Source organism: Oncorhynchus clarkii, chromosome 23 (assembly GCF_045791955.1).
Source record: "Oncorhynchus clarkii lewisi isolate Uvic-CL-2024 chromosome 23, UVic_Ocla_1.0, whole genome shotgun sequence".
Lineage (NCBI taxonomy): Eukaryota > Metazoa > Chordata > Actinopteri > Salmoniformes > Salmonidae > Oncorhynchus > Oncorhynchus clarkii.
In genome coordinates this window covers 12466461-12483805 of record NC_092169.1, presented here as the reverse complement: position 1 = coordinate 12483805, position 17345 = coordinate 12466461, and the positions used below count along the sequence as shown (strand labels likewise).

Sequence of the window (17345 nt, the reverse complement as noted above, 5' to 3'; positions counted from 1 at the left end):
AAAAAGTCAAGTTGGTGTAAACACACCACTGGTAGGAAAATGCGCATATTTTCCAATGCGGATTCTAGAGTATTAGCATGAAAATCTGTCGCCAATTGAATAGAAACCTAGCTAGTGACCGAAAGGGAGAATGAGTATGTGTTCTCCATCTGACATTGAGGATCTCAGATGTGACACTGGTTAACCACTGTCCCAGTGTCGCGGAGCACGTGGTCATTTTTGGTCCTGATGCTGTGACCACTTTCCTCGGCACGCGCCGCGCATTTAGGGGTGTGTTCATGATGTACTAGCAAATCTGGATCGGAATTTTCCTCAGCCTGCCATTTAAACGCCACACACTAACCGTGGCGCAGCAGGCCGACTGCACGGCAAAATATGTAGGCTAGAAGGACACAGAGGACGGCGCGACTCGGTGTAGGCGGGTAAATGGGAAATCTGATGGGCAGTTTGCGCTACAAGGAGCCGAGATCTGTGGAGGAATGCGACTCGACATGGGAGTCAGACTCGGAAAGCGACGAGCAGCCGGGTGATGAGGACAGCGGGATATCGGAGTGTGTCAGCCGGTTTGAGACAGGGAGATGCGGCGAACAGGCGAACATGTCCCCGAAGGTAAATAGGCTACCAACCAACTGGCACACAGAAAAGCAACCACACACACACGCAATAGGAAGAAGAGTAGACTGCAATGAGCTAAATTAGAAAATGGAAATGGCACAGCTGCATAGCTGGCTCGCTGAAGATGTCAACATCCCAGACTATAATGTCGGGAAACCAACATCAGAATTGTATGTAGGCTAGTAGCCTAGTTGAGGCCTATGTCCCAATGTATATGTCCTCAACGCATATGTTGTTGCCATGTCTACGCTGCGTTCAATGTCATTGCCATGTATCCAATTGATGTGGTCTTATGCATTGCCAAAAGTGGCAGTCTTATAGCGCATAATTCAATATCGTTCAGTTTTAACCAAAATGTTCTACTTCGCTGTCTTGTTTTATGTCCTCGTTTCGTGTCCTCGATGTCCTGCATGAACACGCGGAGGGAGAGTAGGTTAGTGTTGCGCGCAAGTGAGACAGTGACCTGATAAAAGTGACCTAATTTTTTAAATACATAAAATATAATATGGCCAAATAAGGGAGCCCATCTTCCATCGTTTGATTTGGGGAAAATGACACAGTATGCCCATTCCCCAAATCCTGGCTGTTTTCAGGTCTAGGCCTTTAGGCTTACTATTTTTTTTCTCATTATGTTTTCTGAAAAATGACAATAGGCAACAACCCTACAGCTTTGATGGGATGCATCCATGTTCATAAGTATAAAAGAGATAAACAACAATATTTGTTTGTAATGAGTCAATTGCCTTTATAATACCTTGATATGCTTGTATATGGTGCATTTTCCTTCATGTTATCCTGACTGTGAGTGCATTGGAAGCCTGCATGAAGTCAGAATTGCTTTCATGGAGAAGAAATTGGCAGATTATTATTCTACCTACACCAAAAATAGTGAATTCCAGTTCAGTTACGAACCCACCCAAGCCAGACATCTGCTATGCTGTTATGGGTTTGTATGTCACACGGTTGATATCATTGTTGCTATCTATTTCAGTCAGTGTTCATTCACTATTTTATTTCCTCTCTCTCTTATTCTCTTTCTATCATAGCCCTCTGACTCTAAGTCCAGCACCAAGATGAAGAGGAGTTTTTATGCTGCAAAGGATCTTTACAAATATCGCCACAGCTACCCGGTACGGTGCACACACACACACACACACACACACACACACACACACACACACACACACACACACACACACACACACACACACACACACACACACTAGCCTGATTTTTCCTGACTCTCCCTCCTCATCCTCTCCCTCCCTAGAACTACAAGGCGCCCCGGCTACCTAATGACTACCGCAACCTCCGCTTCTACCTGAACAAGATCCCTCTAATACCAGACGGTCAGCACACACACACACTAACACACAGTGACAAACAGCAACATACACCCGTCGGACACACAGCAGAGTGTTACTGGCTCAGGGCTTAGAGAGTTTTGATTGGCCTTGGGTCATGTTTGAACAGAGTAGTCGAGAGGATTAAGAGCTGATCTATTGTTCAAACACTAGCCCGCAGACACACACACACATTTTATGCTGACCCCAAACAGGGCAGGTGTGTTTTCCTGTATCATTTATGTGATTGACCTGAATCCCTCTCTAGGTATCTTCATTGAGGAGATCCTGACCAAATGGAGAGGAAATTATGACAAACTGGAGCACAATCACACCTACATACAGTGGTAAGAGGCCATTCGAGGTACTGTGTGTGTGTGTGTGTGTGTGTGTGTGTGTCATGCACACCTGTGACTACGTATCGGACCTGAGTTCAAATACGATTTGAGTTTTAGAAACAATCAAGCACAGATTAAGTATTTGAATGATTTCAAATAGAATTTGACCCAGGTCTGACCCAGGTCTGTAACATGTGTATGTTTGGACATAGAAATCTATCTCAACCTTTTTTGCAGGAGCAGGGAGCAGAAAGCAGAAAAGAGAACAGCAAAGTACAGCCAATGCTTTCTCTGACACAGACACAGTCACACCACTGGGATTCACATATCCTGCCAATCTCACTTACTCCCTGCAGCGCCAACCTTATTATCTCTCACTTTCTCTCATACTCTCTATTCTGACAGAGCAGTTCATTAGCATAATATCAATTAGTGGGTGTCTAAGCAGCAGTGAGCGTTTGCAGACGAGTGGCTGTTGCTCATTGAATTTACTTACAGTGCCTTGCAAAAGTATTCATCCCCCTGGGCGTTTTTCCTATTTTGCTGCATTACAACCTGTAATTTAAATTGATTTTTATTTCATGTAATGGACATACACAAAATAGTCCAAATTTGGTGAAGTGGAATGAAAAAAATAACTAAAACAAAAAAATTATAAAACATTAAAAACAGAGAAGTGGTTTGTGCATATGTATTCACCCCTTTGTTATGAAGCTCCTAAGTAAGACCTGGTGCAACCAATTACCTCCAGAAGTCACATAATTAGTTAGATTGCACACAGGTGGACTTTATTTAAGTGTCACATGATCTGTCACATGATCTCAGTATATATAAACCTGTTCTGAAAGGCCCCAGAGTCTGCAACACCACCAAGCAAGTGGAACCATGAAGACCAATAAGCTCTTCAAACAGGTCAGGGACAAAGTTGTGGAGAAGTACAGATCAGGGTTGGGTTATACAAAAATATCAGAAACTTTGAACATCCCATGGTGCACCATTAAATCCATTATTTAAAAATTGAAAGAATATGGCACCACAACAAACCTGCCAAGAGAGGGCCGCCCACCAAAACTCACGGACCAGGCACGGAGGGCATTAATCAGAGAGGCAACAAAGAGACCAAAGATAACCCTGAATGAGCTGTAAAACTCCACAGCGGAGATTGGAGTATCTGTCCATAGGACCACTTCAAGGCTTACACTTCACAGTGATGGGCTTTACAGAAAAACAGCATTGTTTAAAGAAAAAAGAAGCAAACGTGTTTGATATTCGCCAAAAGGCATGTGGGAGACTCCCCAAACAAATGGAAGAAGGTACTTTGGTCAGATGAGACGAAATTGAGCTTTTTGGTAATCAAGGAAAATGCTATGTCTGGCGCAAACCCAACACCTCTCATCACCCAGAGATCATCATCCCCATTGTGAAGCATGGTGGTGGCAGCATCATGCTCTGGGGATGTTTTTCATCGACAGGGACTGGGAAACTGGCCAGAATTGAAGGAATTGAAGGATGGTGCTAAATACCGGGAAATTCTTGAGGGAAACCTGTTTCAGTTTTTCAGAGATTTGAGACAGGGACGGAGGTTCACCTTCCGGCACGACAATGACCTTAAGCATACTGCTAAAGCAACACTCGAGTGGTTTATGGGGAAACATTTAAATGTCTTGGAATGGCCTAGTCAAAGCCCAGACCTCAATCGAATTGAGAATCTGTGGTATGACTTAAAGATTGCTTTACACCAGCGGAACCCATCCAATTTGACGGAGCTAGAGCAGTTGTGCGTTGAAGAATGGGCAAAAATCCGGATGGCTATATGTGCCAAGCTTATAGAGAAATACCCCAAGAGACTTGCCTCTGTAATTGCTGCAAAATTGTGGCTCTACATAGTATTGACTTTGGGGGAGGGAATAGTCATGCACGCCCAAGTTCTGTTTTTTTGTCTTATTTCTTGTTTGTCTCACAATAAAAATATTTTGCATCTTCAAAGTGGTACTCATGTTGTGTAAAGCAAATGATACAAACCCCCCAACAAATAAATGTTGATTTCCAGGTTGGAAGGCAACAAAATAGGAAAAATGCCAAGGTGGGGAATACTTTCGCAAGCCACTGTAATAAGAGACAGCAGTGGGAGAGAGATGCGCGTATAGAGGAAAAGAGGACAGAAGGGAAGAGCAAGAGAATAAAGACAGACAAGAGAGGACAGGGAGACTTGCATAGAAAAGTCAAGGGGAGAGAGTTAACCTCACTCTTTGACAGTCTTCTCTCTCTGTCTTTATTGCAGGCTTTTCCCTCTGAGGGAGCAAGGGCTCAACTTCTATGCTCAAGAACTCACTCAGGAGGAGATCAAGGTAAAGACAATAACAAGACTTAACCATGTGGTTTGACTGATCTGAAAATGTCAGTATGCCATCATGTTGTACAGGAATTTTGAATATTGGGGGATCTACTTATACTTCCGGTTGATCTTTGCTGTGTCCCATAGGAATTCCAAAGCACTCGGGAGGCCAAGCGGCGATTTCTGCTGGCGTACACACTCATGCTGGATTTTTATGGGATCAAACTCCTGGATAAAAGTGGGAATGTCGCCCGAGCTTCCAACTGGCAAGAACGCTTTCAGCACCTCAATGAGTGAGTGGTAAACACAGGTGTACTTACACACATTCACACAATTTCTCTCTGGGTCTATAGCGAAGGTTACTCATCACCAAACCACCTATCTCTCCCTCTCTCCCCAGGTCCCAGCATAACTATCTGCGAATCACACGCATCCTCAAGTCTCTGGGTGAGCTGGGCTTTGAGGCCTTCAAGGCCCCCCTGGTGCGTCTGCTGCTGGACGAGGCTCTGTGCCGGGGCACCTTGCCCAACATGCTGCACAGCACCCTAGAGTATTACGTCTACACCATCCGCCTCCGCTCCCACCGCCGCAGCCTGCTCCGGTACGCCCGCCAGCACTACCAGCCGGCCAACACCTTCCTCTGGGGGCCCCCGGCCAGGAGGAGAGGAGCTGAGGCAGGGCCAGGAGGCAGGGTGGCAGAACCCACCCCAGAGAGGGAGAGGAGAGGAGGAGACCCCCATAGGGCTTGTAGTCCACTTACGAAGAAGGACTCAGTGGGAGGGGGGTGTGGGGGAGGAGATGGGAAGGGAACCAAGGGCTATACCGTCTCCACCAAAACCCTCCAGGAGGGGGTGATGGAGAGGGGTAGGGGGGACAGGGGCAAGTACATTGAGACTGTTCCACTGTAGGGAGAATAGTTTAGGGAAGAAGTGGTGTATGTGTGTCTTGATGGATTGGGGGGTGGTTGGGGGGGTTATTGTAGCAATACTGGCCAATGCCATGTTTTTATGAACTCAAAAGTCGTAGCTAAGTTGTAGTAGCTAAGTTTAGTATGCAGCACAATCCTTAACGTTAAACTACTCTTGCAATGTTTTCTCTCTTGTCACAATGTCATTCTTCCTTTTGTGTAGATTGACTGCACTTGGTAATCCACTAATTGTACAGAACCTTCTAGCCAAGCAGATCACATGTAGGGCTTAGCATACAACAAGCAGCCTGATCGGTTGGAAGTATGAAACAAATAATCTGATAGGATATGAAGAACTGCTTGAAAGGGCGGCTGCTGTGTGAAACCTTGCACCTTTGACAATCTGTCTTCCTATATGAAATAGCTCTGTTACTTCCTGAGCTGATCTTACTGTTGACTGCTGAGCCTGGCGATGACGGTGAAACTTTGGGTGTCGGAATCCCATCTTCCTACACAAAGCCTTCTGTAGCTTTCCGAGCAGCCAAGCTAGTCAGACGCACAGGCTCATATGAGCTTTTCAGGTATACTGTAATGTGATTGATAATATGGGCTCAAGTATTAACACTGTAGCTATCAGTGTGTCGAGACTGTAGTGTGTGTGTGTGCTAGCCAATTTGTGTACTACTATCTGAAGTGCCTCTTTTTCTATTCATCTTTTACTGGTTGATTGTGTGCCATTAGGGATGTGTGTGTACTTACCAGTGTTTGTGTTAAAGGGTGTTTTCGGGTATGAATGTGGTTACCTGATGGGTGTTAGCGAAAAGGTAGAATTTGCTTTCACAAGGACAGAACGTGACCATTTCAGTGTACCGGTATGCTTATAAACACACAAATAACTTGACGGCAGCTTGACATAGCTCTTTTTTTTGAATGGCACACATTTCACATGATTCACAGTAACGGGTGACAACAGTACCTGGCACTTGGGTCCTGAATCCTGGACCAATCTATTGGGGACGTGCAAGACTTGAATTGGATCCGAATCCAGGATGGTGATTTGCCTGTTTTTTTTATTTTATTGGGAAAATAAAATGCATAACTGTTGAGTGTATGTAGATACAAATAAGCATTTATAGTAAAGCCTATACACAACTTATTATTCATACAGACAGATTTACTCACTCTTTCACTCACCCATAAACCCATACACAATAGAGTATCTCGTCTTTGTATACAGTGCATATCTGTTTTTTTAGGATTTCTCTCTCTCACACTCTCTTTCTCTTCCTACTCTTCATCTACCACTTCTTCCGCAATTGCGAGAATTAAAGGAGGCTGAGTGGATGGCTTGAATCCAACTCTCTTTCTTTCTAGTTCTCTCTCATTCTGTCTCTCCTTATCTCTAGCCATGCAGTTGGCTGGCATTGGCGTACTGAAATAATAATGTGCCAATGAAGACCAGTTAAAATGCCTAATTTCCCCCCCACCCCATCTTTCAGAGGATATTTAGATTATGATAAAGAAGAATCTATTCCCTCTCTGTTTCTCTCCAGACCCTCATTGTTTAACTGCCTCTATTGTCATCTGGGCTAAGATGACGCAATTTGGGAGGGGATGGAGGATTGGCACGAGAAACAGGAATGAGGAGAGGAACTAACTGTAAATCCAGTCTATGGAATGCTGGAAACTCTTCAAATGTTTTACTTCCATATACAAGGTATAGTGGTCTGTTTCAGGGATAGATGCATCTCTCTCTCTCTCTCTCTCTGTCTGCGTCCATCCTTGTGACTGACTTGTCTTTGTGACTGACTTGTCTTTGGATGTGTAAAGGTTCCATACATAAGTATGTTTTGTAACTTGTATCAATTCTTATGATTTGTATAGAAAGTGTATGGAGACAATTTTTTTTTACTGTATTAAAATATGGCAAGTCAAAAGGAAAAGACTGTGTACTTTATTGTGCGTATGTGTGTGTGTGTTGTGTGTAAGAGAGAGTATATGGGAGTAGAGAGCGCTGGTGGCAAGACCCTACTGACAAACCCAACCAGCTACATTTCTCATTGTTCGACATGTACTAATGGAAAATGATATTATCACCGTTAGATCTATAGAACATGTTTGTTCAAGCCATTCTATGAGCCTGACCTACTATGACCCCAACTGCCCCACGGCAGTTTACAAGACCACAGAAGGCGAGTGTATAGACAGCAGCACACATATGAGTCCAAAGAGTGCTATGGATATCCAGAGTTATGGCAATTTCAGGTTAACAGTAGAGATTTTAAAACTTAAAAGCTCTGAAGTAACACACACAGGTTGGTGTAAATTAAAGTGTGCTGTGAGAAGAAAAATGCGTGTGATATGGTGTGATCTTTCACATACACGCAAACACGCACACGCAAACACATGCAAAAGGCAGTTATACAAATTAAAAACGTCAAATGCATTTCACAACACATTAGGTGTGTGCCCCGTCCACTCCTCTACTACCACATATCTACAACACAAAATCCATGTGTACATGTGTGTATAGTGCGCATGTTATCGTGTGTGTGTGTGTGTGTATGCATGTGTCTGTAACTGTGTGTGTAGTCCCCGCTGTTCCATAAGGGGTATTTTTATCTGTTTTTTTCTTTGATCAAATTTTACTGCTTGCATGAGGTACTAGATGTGGAATAGAGTTCCATGTAGTCATGGCTCTATGTAGTACTGTGTGTTTCACATAGTCTGTTTTGGACTTAGGGACTGTGAAGAAACCTCTGGTGGCATGTCTTGTTGGGTATGCATGGGTGTCCAAGCTGTGTGCTAATAGTGTAAACAGACAGCTTGGTGCATTCGACATGTCAATACCTCTCACAAATACAAGTAGTGATGAAGTCAATCTCTCTTCTACTTTGAGCCACGAGAGATTGACATGCATAAAAAATATGCATAAAAAATAGTATTAATGTTAGCTCTCCATCTACAGTACCAGTTAAAAGTATGGACACACCTGCTCATTCAAGGGTTTTTCTTTATTTTCACTATGTTCTAATGGTTACTATGTAACCAGAAAAGGGTTAAACAAATCAAAATATATTTTATATTTGAGATCCTTCAAAGTACCCACCCTTTGCCTTGATGACAGCTTTGCACACTATTGGCATTCTCTCAACCAGCTTCATGAGGTAGTCACCTCAATGCAAATCGTCTGGGTAGCCAGTTGACTACATGTTCGGGAGTCTTATGGCTTGGGGGTAGAAGCTGTTCAGAAGCCTCTTGGACCTAGACTTGGAGCTCCGGTACCGCTTGCCGTACGGTAGTCTATGACTAGGGTGGCTGACGTCTTTGACAATTCGTAGGGCCTTCCTCTGACACCGCCTGGTATAGAGGTCCTGGATGGCAAGAAGCTTGGCCCCAGTGATGTACTGGGCCGTTCGCACTACCCTCTGTAGCGCCTTGCGGTCGGAGGCCGAGCAGTTGCCATACCAGGCAGTGATGCAACCAGTTAGGATGCTCTCGACAGTGCAGATGTAGAACCTTTTGAGGATCTGAGGATCCATGCCAAATCTTTTCAGTCTCCTGAGGGGGAATAGTCGTGCCCGCACTATCTTGGTGTGTTTGGACCATGTTAGTTTGTTGGTGATGTAGACACCAAGGAACTTGAAGCTCTCAACCTCCTCCACTGCAGCCCCGTCGATGAGAATGGGGGCATACTCGGTCCTCTTTTTCCTGTAGTCCACAATCATCTCCTTTGTCTTGATCACGTTGAGGGAGAGGTTGTTGTCCTGGCACCACAAGGCCAGGTCTCTGACTTCCACCCTATAGGCTGTCTCGTTGTTGTCGGTGATCAGGCCTACCACTGTTGTGTCAATTGGCACATTTTATGATGGTGTTGGAGTCGTGCCTGGCCGTGCAGTCATGAGTGAACAGGGAGTACAGGAGGGTACTGAGCATGCACCCCTGAGGGGCCCCTGTGTTGAGGATCAACTTGGCGGATGTGTTGCTACCTATCTTTACCCCCTGGGGGCGGCACGTCAGGAAGTCCATGATCCAGTTGCAGAGGGAGGTGTTTAATCCCAGGGTCCTTAGCTTATTGATGAGCTTTGAGGGCACAATGGTGTTGAACGCTGAGCTGTAGTCAATGGATAGCATTCTCACATAAGTTTTCCTTAGGTCCATGTGGGAAAGGGCAGTATGGAGTGCAATAGAGATGGCATAATCTGTGGATCTGTTGGGGCAGTATGCAAATTGGAGTGGGTCTAGGGTTTCTGGGATGATGGTGTTGATGTGAGCCATGACCAGCCTTTCAAAGCACTTCATGGCTACAGACATGAGTGCTACGGGTAGGTAGTCATTTAGGCAGGTTACCTTAGTGTTCTTGGGCACAGGCACTATGGTGGTCTACTTAAAACATGTTGGTATTACAGACTCGGACAGAGAGAGGTTGAAAATGTTAGTGAAGACACTTGCTAGTTAGTCATGCTTGCAGTACACGTCCTGGTAATGCATCTGGCCCCTTGGTCTTGTGAATGTTGACCTGTCTAAAGGTTTTACTCACATCGGCTGCGGAGAGCGTGATCCCACAGTCTTCCGGTACAGCTGGTGTTCTCATGCATGTTTCAGTGTTATTTGCCTCGAAGCAAGCAGAGAAGTAGTTTAGCTCATCTGGTAGGCTCGTGTCACTGGGCAGCTCTCGGCTGTCCTTCCTTTTGTAATCTGTAATGGTTTGCAAGCCGTGCCACATCCGACGAGCGTCAGAGCCGGTGTAGTACGACTTGATCTTAGTCCTGTATTGAATTTTTGCCTGTTTGATGGTTTGTCGGAGGGCATAGTGGGATTTCTTATAAGCTTACGGGTTAGAGTCCCGCTCCTTGAAAGCGGCAGCTCTAGGCTTTAGCTCAGTGTGGATGCTGCCTGTAATCCATGGCTTCTGGTTGGCTTATGTACGTACGGTCACTGTGGGGACGACGTCATCGATGCACTTATTGATGAAGCCAATGACAGATGTGTACTCCTCAATGCCATTGGAGGAATCCCGGAACATATTCCAGTCTGTGCTAGCAAAACAGTCCTGTACCCTAGCATCTGCTTCATCTGACCACTTTTTTATTGATCTAATCACTGGTGCTTCCTGCTTTATTGTTTTGCATGTAAGATGGAATCAGGAGGATGGAATTATGGTCAGATTTGCCAAATGGAGGGTGAGGGAGAGCTTTGTATGTGTGTCTGTGTGTGACTTAAAGGTGGTCCAGAGTTATTTTTCCTCTGGTTGCACATGCCGACAGAAATTTGGTAAAATTATAGACAGGGGGGGTACCAGTACCAAGTCAATGTGTGGGGGTACAGGTTAATTGAGGTAATAGAGGTCATATGTACATATAGGTAAGGGTGAAGTGACTATGCATCGATAATAAACAGCGAGTTGCATTCGGGTAACAAAGGGGGTAAAGGCAAAATAGTCCGGGTAGCCACTTGATTAACTGTTCAGCAGTCTAATGGCTTGGAGGAAGCTGTGAAGAATCCGCTTGGACCTAGACTTGGTGCTCCAGTACCACTTGCCGTGCGGTAGCAGAGAGAATAGTCTATGACTTGGGTGGCTGGAGTCTGACAATTTTTAGGGCCTTCCTCTGACATCGCCTGGTATAGAAGTCCTGGGTGGTAGGATGCTTGGCCCCAGTGATGTACTGAGCTGTATGCACTACCCTCTGTAGCACCTTGCAGTCGGATGCTGAGCAGTTGCCATACCAAGCGGTGCCATACCAAGCGGCATCACCGCTTATGGCACCTGCTCAGCATCTGAACGCAAGGTGCTACAGAGGGTAGTGCATACAGCTCAGCACATCATGCTCTCGATGGTGCAGCTGTAGAACATTTTGAGGATCTGAGGACACATACCAAATATTTTCAGTCTCCTGTGGGGGAATAGGTGTTGCCATGCCCTCTTCACAACTGTCTTGGTGTGTTTGTACCATGATAGTTTGTTGGTGATGTGGGCACCAAGGAACTTGAAACTCTCAACCCGCTCCACTACATTCCAGGTGGGAAAGGCAGTGTGGAGTGCAAGAGAGAACGCGTCATCTGTGGATCTATTGGGGCGGTATGCAAATGAGAGTTTGTCTAAGGTTTCTGGGATGATGGTGTTGATGTGAGCCATGACCAGCCTTTCAAAGCTTGGCTACAGATATGAGTGCTACGGGTTGGTAGTCATTCAGGTAACCTTGGCATTCTTGGGCACAGGGACTATGGTGGTTTGCTTGAAACGTGCCTCGGTCAAGGAAAGGTTGAAAAAGTCAGTGAAGACACTTGTCAGTTTTTACTATTATTTTTTATATAATTTATCCACAGGGATTTAACAGGTTATTTTTCAGTAATTTTGTTAATGGGTGCATGCTAATTAGTAACTGGAATAAGCAATTTCATAAGTGCAGCGTCTGGTTACTCCTCATTACACACCACCGAGCTGCAAATATTCTTACACCTTCAACGTTGGAATTACTACAAAACTTAAATTTATGACCTCTTATACACTGTTTTAGGCTCAAATTTGGAACTTTGGTTTTCCTAGAAATGGCTACTATATTATGATGACTACATCTGATAGATTTAGATACTGCTTTAGAGCAGATTTCTCCAACATTAGTAAAGATGTGATCAATACTTGTGGATTATTTAACTCCTGTGCTGTTTGTAAATACCCTGGTAGGATGACTGATAACCTGAACCAGGTTGCAGGTACTGACTGGTGACAGTTTGATGCTTTTTCTTGAGTAGGCAGCTTGATGAAAGCCAATCAATATTTAGGTCACCCAGAAAAATGTACCTCTGTTGATATCCCATACAGTTGAAGTCAGAAGTTCACATACACTTAGGTTGGAGTCATTAAAACTAGTTTTTCAACCACTCCACACATTTTTGTTAACAAACTATAGTTTTGGCAAGTCGGTTAGCACTATTTCACTTATAACTCACTGTATCACAATTCCAGTGGGTCAGAAGTTTACATACACTATGTTGACTGTTCCTTTAAACAGCTTGGAAAATTCTAGAAAATGATGTCATGGCTTTAGAAGCTTCTGATAGGCTAATTGACATCATTTGAGTCAATTGGAGGTGTACCTGTGGATGTATTTTAAGGCCTACCTTCAAACTCAGTGCCTCTTTGCTTGACATCAAGTGAAAATCAAAAGAAATCAGCCAAGACCTCAGAAAAAATGGTAGACCTCCACAAGTATGGTTCATCCTTGGGAGCAATTTCCATACGCCTGAAGGTACCATGTTCGTCTGCACAAACAATAGTGCGCAAATATAAACACCATGGGACCACGCAGTTGTCATACCGCTCAGAAAGGAGACGCGTTCTGTCTCCTAGAGATGAACGTACTTTGGTGCAAAATGTGCAACAGCAAAGTACAGTGGGGCAAAAAAGTATTTAGTCAGCCACCAATTGTGCAAGTTCTCCCACTTAAAAAGATGAGAGAGGCCTATAATTTTCATCATAGGTACACTTCAACTATGACAGACAAAATGAGAAAAAAATCCAGAAAATCACATTGTAGGATTTTTAATGAATTTATTTGCAAATTATGGTGGAAAATAAGTATTTGGTCACCTACAAACAAGCAAGATTTCTGGCTCTCACAGACCTGTAACTTCTTCTTTAAGAGGCTCCTCTCTCCTCCAATCGTTACCGGTATTAATGGCAGGTACACTCCAAACTCCACTATGGCCATGACCAAAGAGCTGTCAAAGGACACCAAAAACAAAATTGTAGACCTGCACCAGGCTGGGAAGACTGAATCTGCAATAGGTAAGCAGCTTGGTTTGAAGAAATCAACTGTGGGAGCAATTATTAGGAAATGAAAGACATACAAGACCACTGATAATCTCCCTCGATCTGGGGCTCCACGCAAGATCTCAACCTGTGGGGTCAAAATGATCACAAGAACGGTGAGCAAAAATCCCAGAACCACACGGGGGGACCTAGTGAATGACCTGCAGAGAGCTGGGACCAAAGTAACAAAGCCTACCATCAGTAACACACTACGCCGCCAGAGACTCAAATCCTGCAGTGCCAGACGTGTCCCCCTGCTTAAGCCAGTACATGTCTAGGCCCGTCTGAAGTTTGCTAGAGAGCATTTGGATGATCCAGAAGAAGATTGGGAGAATGTCATACGGTCAGATGAAACCAAAATATAACTTTTTGGTAAAAACTCAACTCGTTGTGTTTGGAGGACAAAGAATGCTGAGTTGCATCCAAAGAACACCATACCTACTGTGAAGCATGGGGGTGAAAACATCATGCTTTGGGGCTGTTTTTCTGCAAAGGGACCAGGACGACTGATCCGTGTAAAGGAAAGAATGAATGGGGCCATGTATCGTAAGATTTTGAGTGAAAACCTCCTTCCATCAGCAAGGGCATTGAAGATGAAACGTGGCTGGGTCTTTCAGCATGACAATGATCCCAAACACACCGCCCGGGCAATGAAGGAGTGGCTTCGTAAGAAGCATTTAAAGGTCCTGGAGTGGCCTAGCCAGTCTCCAGATCTCAACCCCATAGAAAATCTTTGGAGGGAGTTGAAAGTCTGTGTTGCCCAGCAACAGCCCCAAAACATCACTGCTCTAGAGGAGATCTGCATGGAGGAATGGGCCAAAATACCAGCAACAGTGTGTGAAAACCTTGTGAAGACTTACAGAAAACGTTTGACCTCTGTCATTGCCAACAAAGGGTATATAACAAAGTATTGAGATAAACTTTTGTTATAACCAAATACTTATTTTCCACCATAATTTGCAAATAAATTCATTAAAAATCCTACAATGTGATTTTCTGGATTTTTTTTCTCATTTTGTCTGTCATAGTTGAAGTGTACCTATGATGAAAATTATAGGCCTCTCTCATCTTTTTAAGTGGGAGAACTTGCACAATTGGTGGCTGACTAAATACTTTTTTTGCCCCAGGGTACCTTGTGAAGATGCTGGAGGAAACAGGTACAAAACTCTATAACCACAGTAAAATGAGTCCTATATCGACATAACCTGAAAGGAAAGATCATACTTTTTGGAGAAATGTCCTCTGGTCTGATGAAACGAAAATAGAACTGTTTGGCCATAATGACCATCGTTATGTTTAGAGGAAAAAGGGGGAAGCTTGCAAGCCAAAGAACACCATCCCAACCGTGAAGCACGGGGGTGGCATTATCATGTTGTGGGGGTGCTATGCTGCAGGAGGGACTGGTGCACTTCACAAAATAGATGGCATCATGAGGATGGAAAATATGTGGATATATTGAAGCAACATCTCAAGACATCAGTCAGGAAGTTAAAGCTTGGTCGCAAATGGGTCTTCCAAATGCACAATGACCCTAAGCTTACTTCCAAAGTTGTGGCAAAATGGCTTAAGGACAACAAAGTCAAAGTTTTGGAGTGGCCATTTCAAAGCCCTGATCTCAATCCTATATAAAATGTGTGGGCAGAACTGAAAAAGTGTGTGCGAGCAAGGAGGCCTACAAACCTGACTCAGTTACACAAGCTCTGTCAGGAGGAATGGACCAAAATTCACCCAACTTATTGTGGGAAGCTTGTCGAAGCCTACCTGAAACGTTTGACCCAAGTTAAAGAATTTTAAAGCAAAGCTACCAAATACTAATTGAGTGTATGTAAACTTCTGACTCACTGGGAATGTGATGAAAGAAATATAAGCTGAAATAAATAATTCTCTCTACTATTATTCTGACATTTCACATTCTTAAAATAAAGTGGTGATCCTAACTGACCTAAGACAGTGAATTATGGAATTGTGAAAAACTGAGTTTAAATGTATTTGGCTGAGGTGTATGTAAATGTCCGACTTCAAATGTACGTTATCAAGCATGTGCCTGTGTGTGAGACATTCACTCCCCTTCCAGATTGGAACGTTTGCCTTGGCTTCTTGGTGTTTTTCTCCTTTTATTGTTTCAGTTTACTCTCAAGTTTGGACTGGAAACTTCTGCAGGTGTTGTGTCTGCACCTGATAAGAAGTGTGCTGCTTCCTGTCTGTACCACCAGTGGGCTCCGGGGATTTGTCTCTGTAAGAGTTGATGTGATCATCATCCCTTTTTCACATTCACACCTTTGTAACAATAAATCTTTCATTAATTTGGCCAATCAAAAGTTTAATTTCTAACACATTGTTTTATAATATTAATAATATTATTCATTTATTTGTAATGGGTGCATATGATGCATTACATCAGATTTAGGATTCACTTGTTCTCATCTACAGCTACATGTATTAAATCAGAGACATTTAGAAAGTGTATACTGTACATAGGCAAACATTGTGACCTTGAAGGTAAGATAACATGTGGCGAATAAGAAGGAAAATATAAACAAGAAAAACTTTATTATTGAACATAGACAATAAACTCACCACTACTGTGTAAAATCGATTAAATATTATAGGCCCAGTGTAGTCAAAAATGTAACTCCAATTAAATCGTCTTGACAATCTACAGTGCCTTGCAAAAGTATTCATCCCCCCTTGGCGGTTTTCCTATTTTGTTGCATTACAACCTGTCCTTTAAATGGATTTTTATTGGGATTTCATTTAATGAACATACACAAAATTGTCCAAATTGGTGAAGTGAAATGAAAAAAAAAATTACTTGTTTAAAAAAAAATGTTATACAAAAAACGGAAAAGTGGTGCGTGCGTATGTATCCATCCCCTTTGCTATGAAGACCCTAAATAAGACCCGGTGCAACCAATTACTTTCAAAAGTCACATAATTAGTTCAATAAAGTCCACCTGTGTGCAATCTAACTGTCACATGATCTGTCATATGATCTCACCACTAACACCACCAAGCAAGCGGCACCATGAAGACCAAAGAGCTCTCCAAACAGGTCAGGGACAGAGTTTGGTAGAAGTACAGATCAGGGTTAGGTTATAAAAAAATATCCGAAACTTTGAACATCCCACAGAGCACCATTAAATCCATTATTAAAAAATGGAAAGAATATGGCACCACAACAAACCTGCCCAGAAAGGGCCGCCCACCAAAACTCATGGACCAGGCAAGGAGGGCATTAATCAGAGAGGCAACAAAGAGACCAAAGATAACCACTGCAGAGATGGGAGTATCTGTCCATAAGACCACTTTAAGCCGTACACTCCACAGAGCTAGGCTTTACGAAAGAGTGGCCAGAAAAAGAAAATAAAAAATAAGCAAACATGTTAGGTGTTCGCCAAAAGGCATGTGGGAGACTCCCCAAACATATGGAAGAAGGTACTTTGGTCAGATGAGACTAAATTGAGCTTTTTGGCCATCAAGGAAAATACTATATCTGGCGCAAACCCAACACCTCTCATTACCCCGAGAATACCATACCCAGAGTGAAGCATGGTGGTGGCAGCATCATGCTGTGGGGATGTTTTTCATCGACAGGGACTGGGGAACTGGTCAGAATTGAAGATTGATGGATGGCATTAAGTACATGGGAATTCTTGAGGAAAACCTTTTTCAGTCTTCCAGAGAGGACAGTGACCCTAAGTGCACTGCTAAAGCAACACTTGAGTAACTGGAGCAGTTTTGCCTTGAAGAATGGGCAAAAATCCCAGTGATTTGCAGCTGTAATTGCTGCAAAAGGTGGCTCTACAATGTATTGACTTTGTGGGGGTTGAATAGTTATGCACGCTCAAGTTCAGTTTTTTGTCTTATTTCTCGTTTGTTTCACAGTAAAAAATATTTTGCATCTTCAAAGTGGTAGGCATGTTGTGTAAATCAAATGATAAAAACTCCCAAAAAATATATTTTAATTCCAGGTATTGTAAGGCAACAAGATAGG

The 17345-nt window shown here is 43.4% G+C and overlaps 1 protein-coding gene across 1 annotated transcript; it reads left to right on the top strand.

The window, feature by feature from the left end:
* The first annotated feature begins 402 nt into the window (after positions 1-402).
* LOC139381757 (opioid growth factor receptor-like protein 1) lies at positions 403-5539 on the top strand. Its single transcript, XM_071125504.1, has 8 exons — positions 403-609; positions 1049-1054; positions 1662-1745; positions 1886-1964; positions 2227-2305; positions 4578-4644; positions 4779-4924; positions 5032-5539. The coding sequence occupies exons 1-8, from the start codon at positions 427-429 to the stop codon at positions 5537-5539; spliced, it is 1152 nt and encodes a 383-aa protein (XP_070981605.1). The 5' UTR covers positions 403-426.
* Positions 5540-17345: the final 11806 nt, after the last annotated feature.

Coding starts and splice junctions, on each gene's coding strand:
- LOC139381757 (XM_071125504.1), top strand. CDS start 427: ATGGGAAATCTGATGGGCAGTTTGCGCTACAAGGAGCCGAGATCTGTG. Junction 2,306..4,577: donor AATCACACCTACATACAGTG/GTAAGAGGCCAT, acceptor TCTTTATTGCAG/GCTTTTCCCTCTGAGGGAGC. Junction 4,645..4,778: donor TCACTCAGGAGGAGATCAAG/GTAAAGACAATA, acceptor TGTGTCCCATAG/GAATTCCAAAGCACTCGGGA.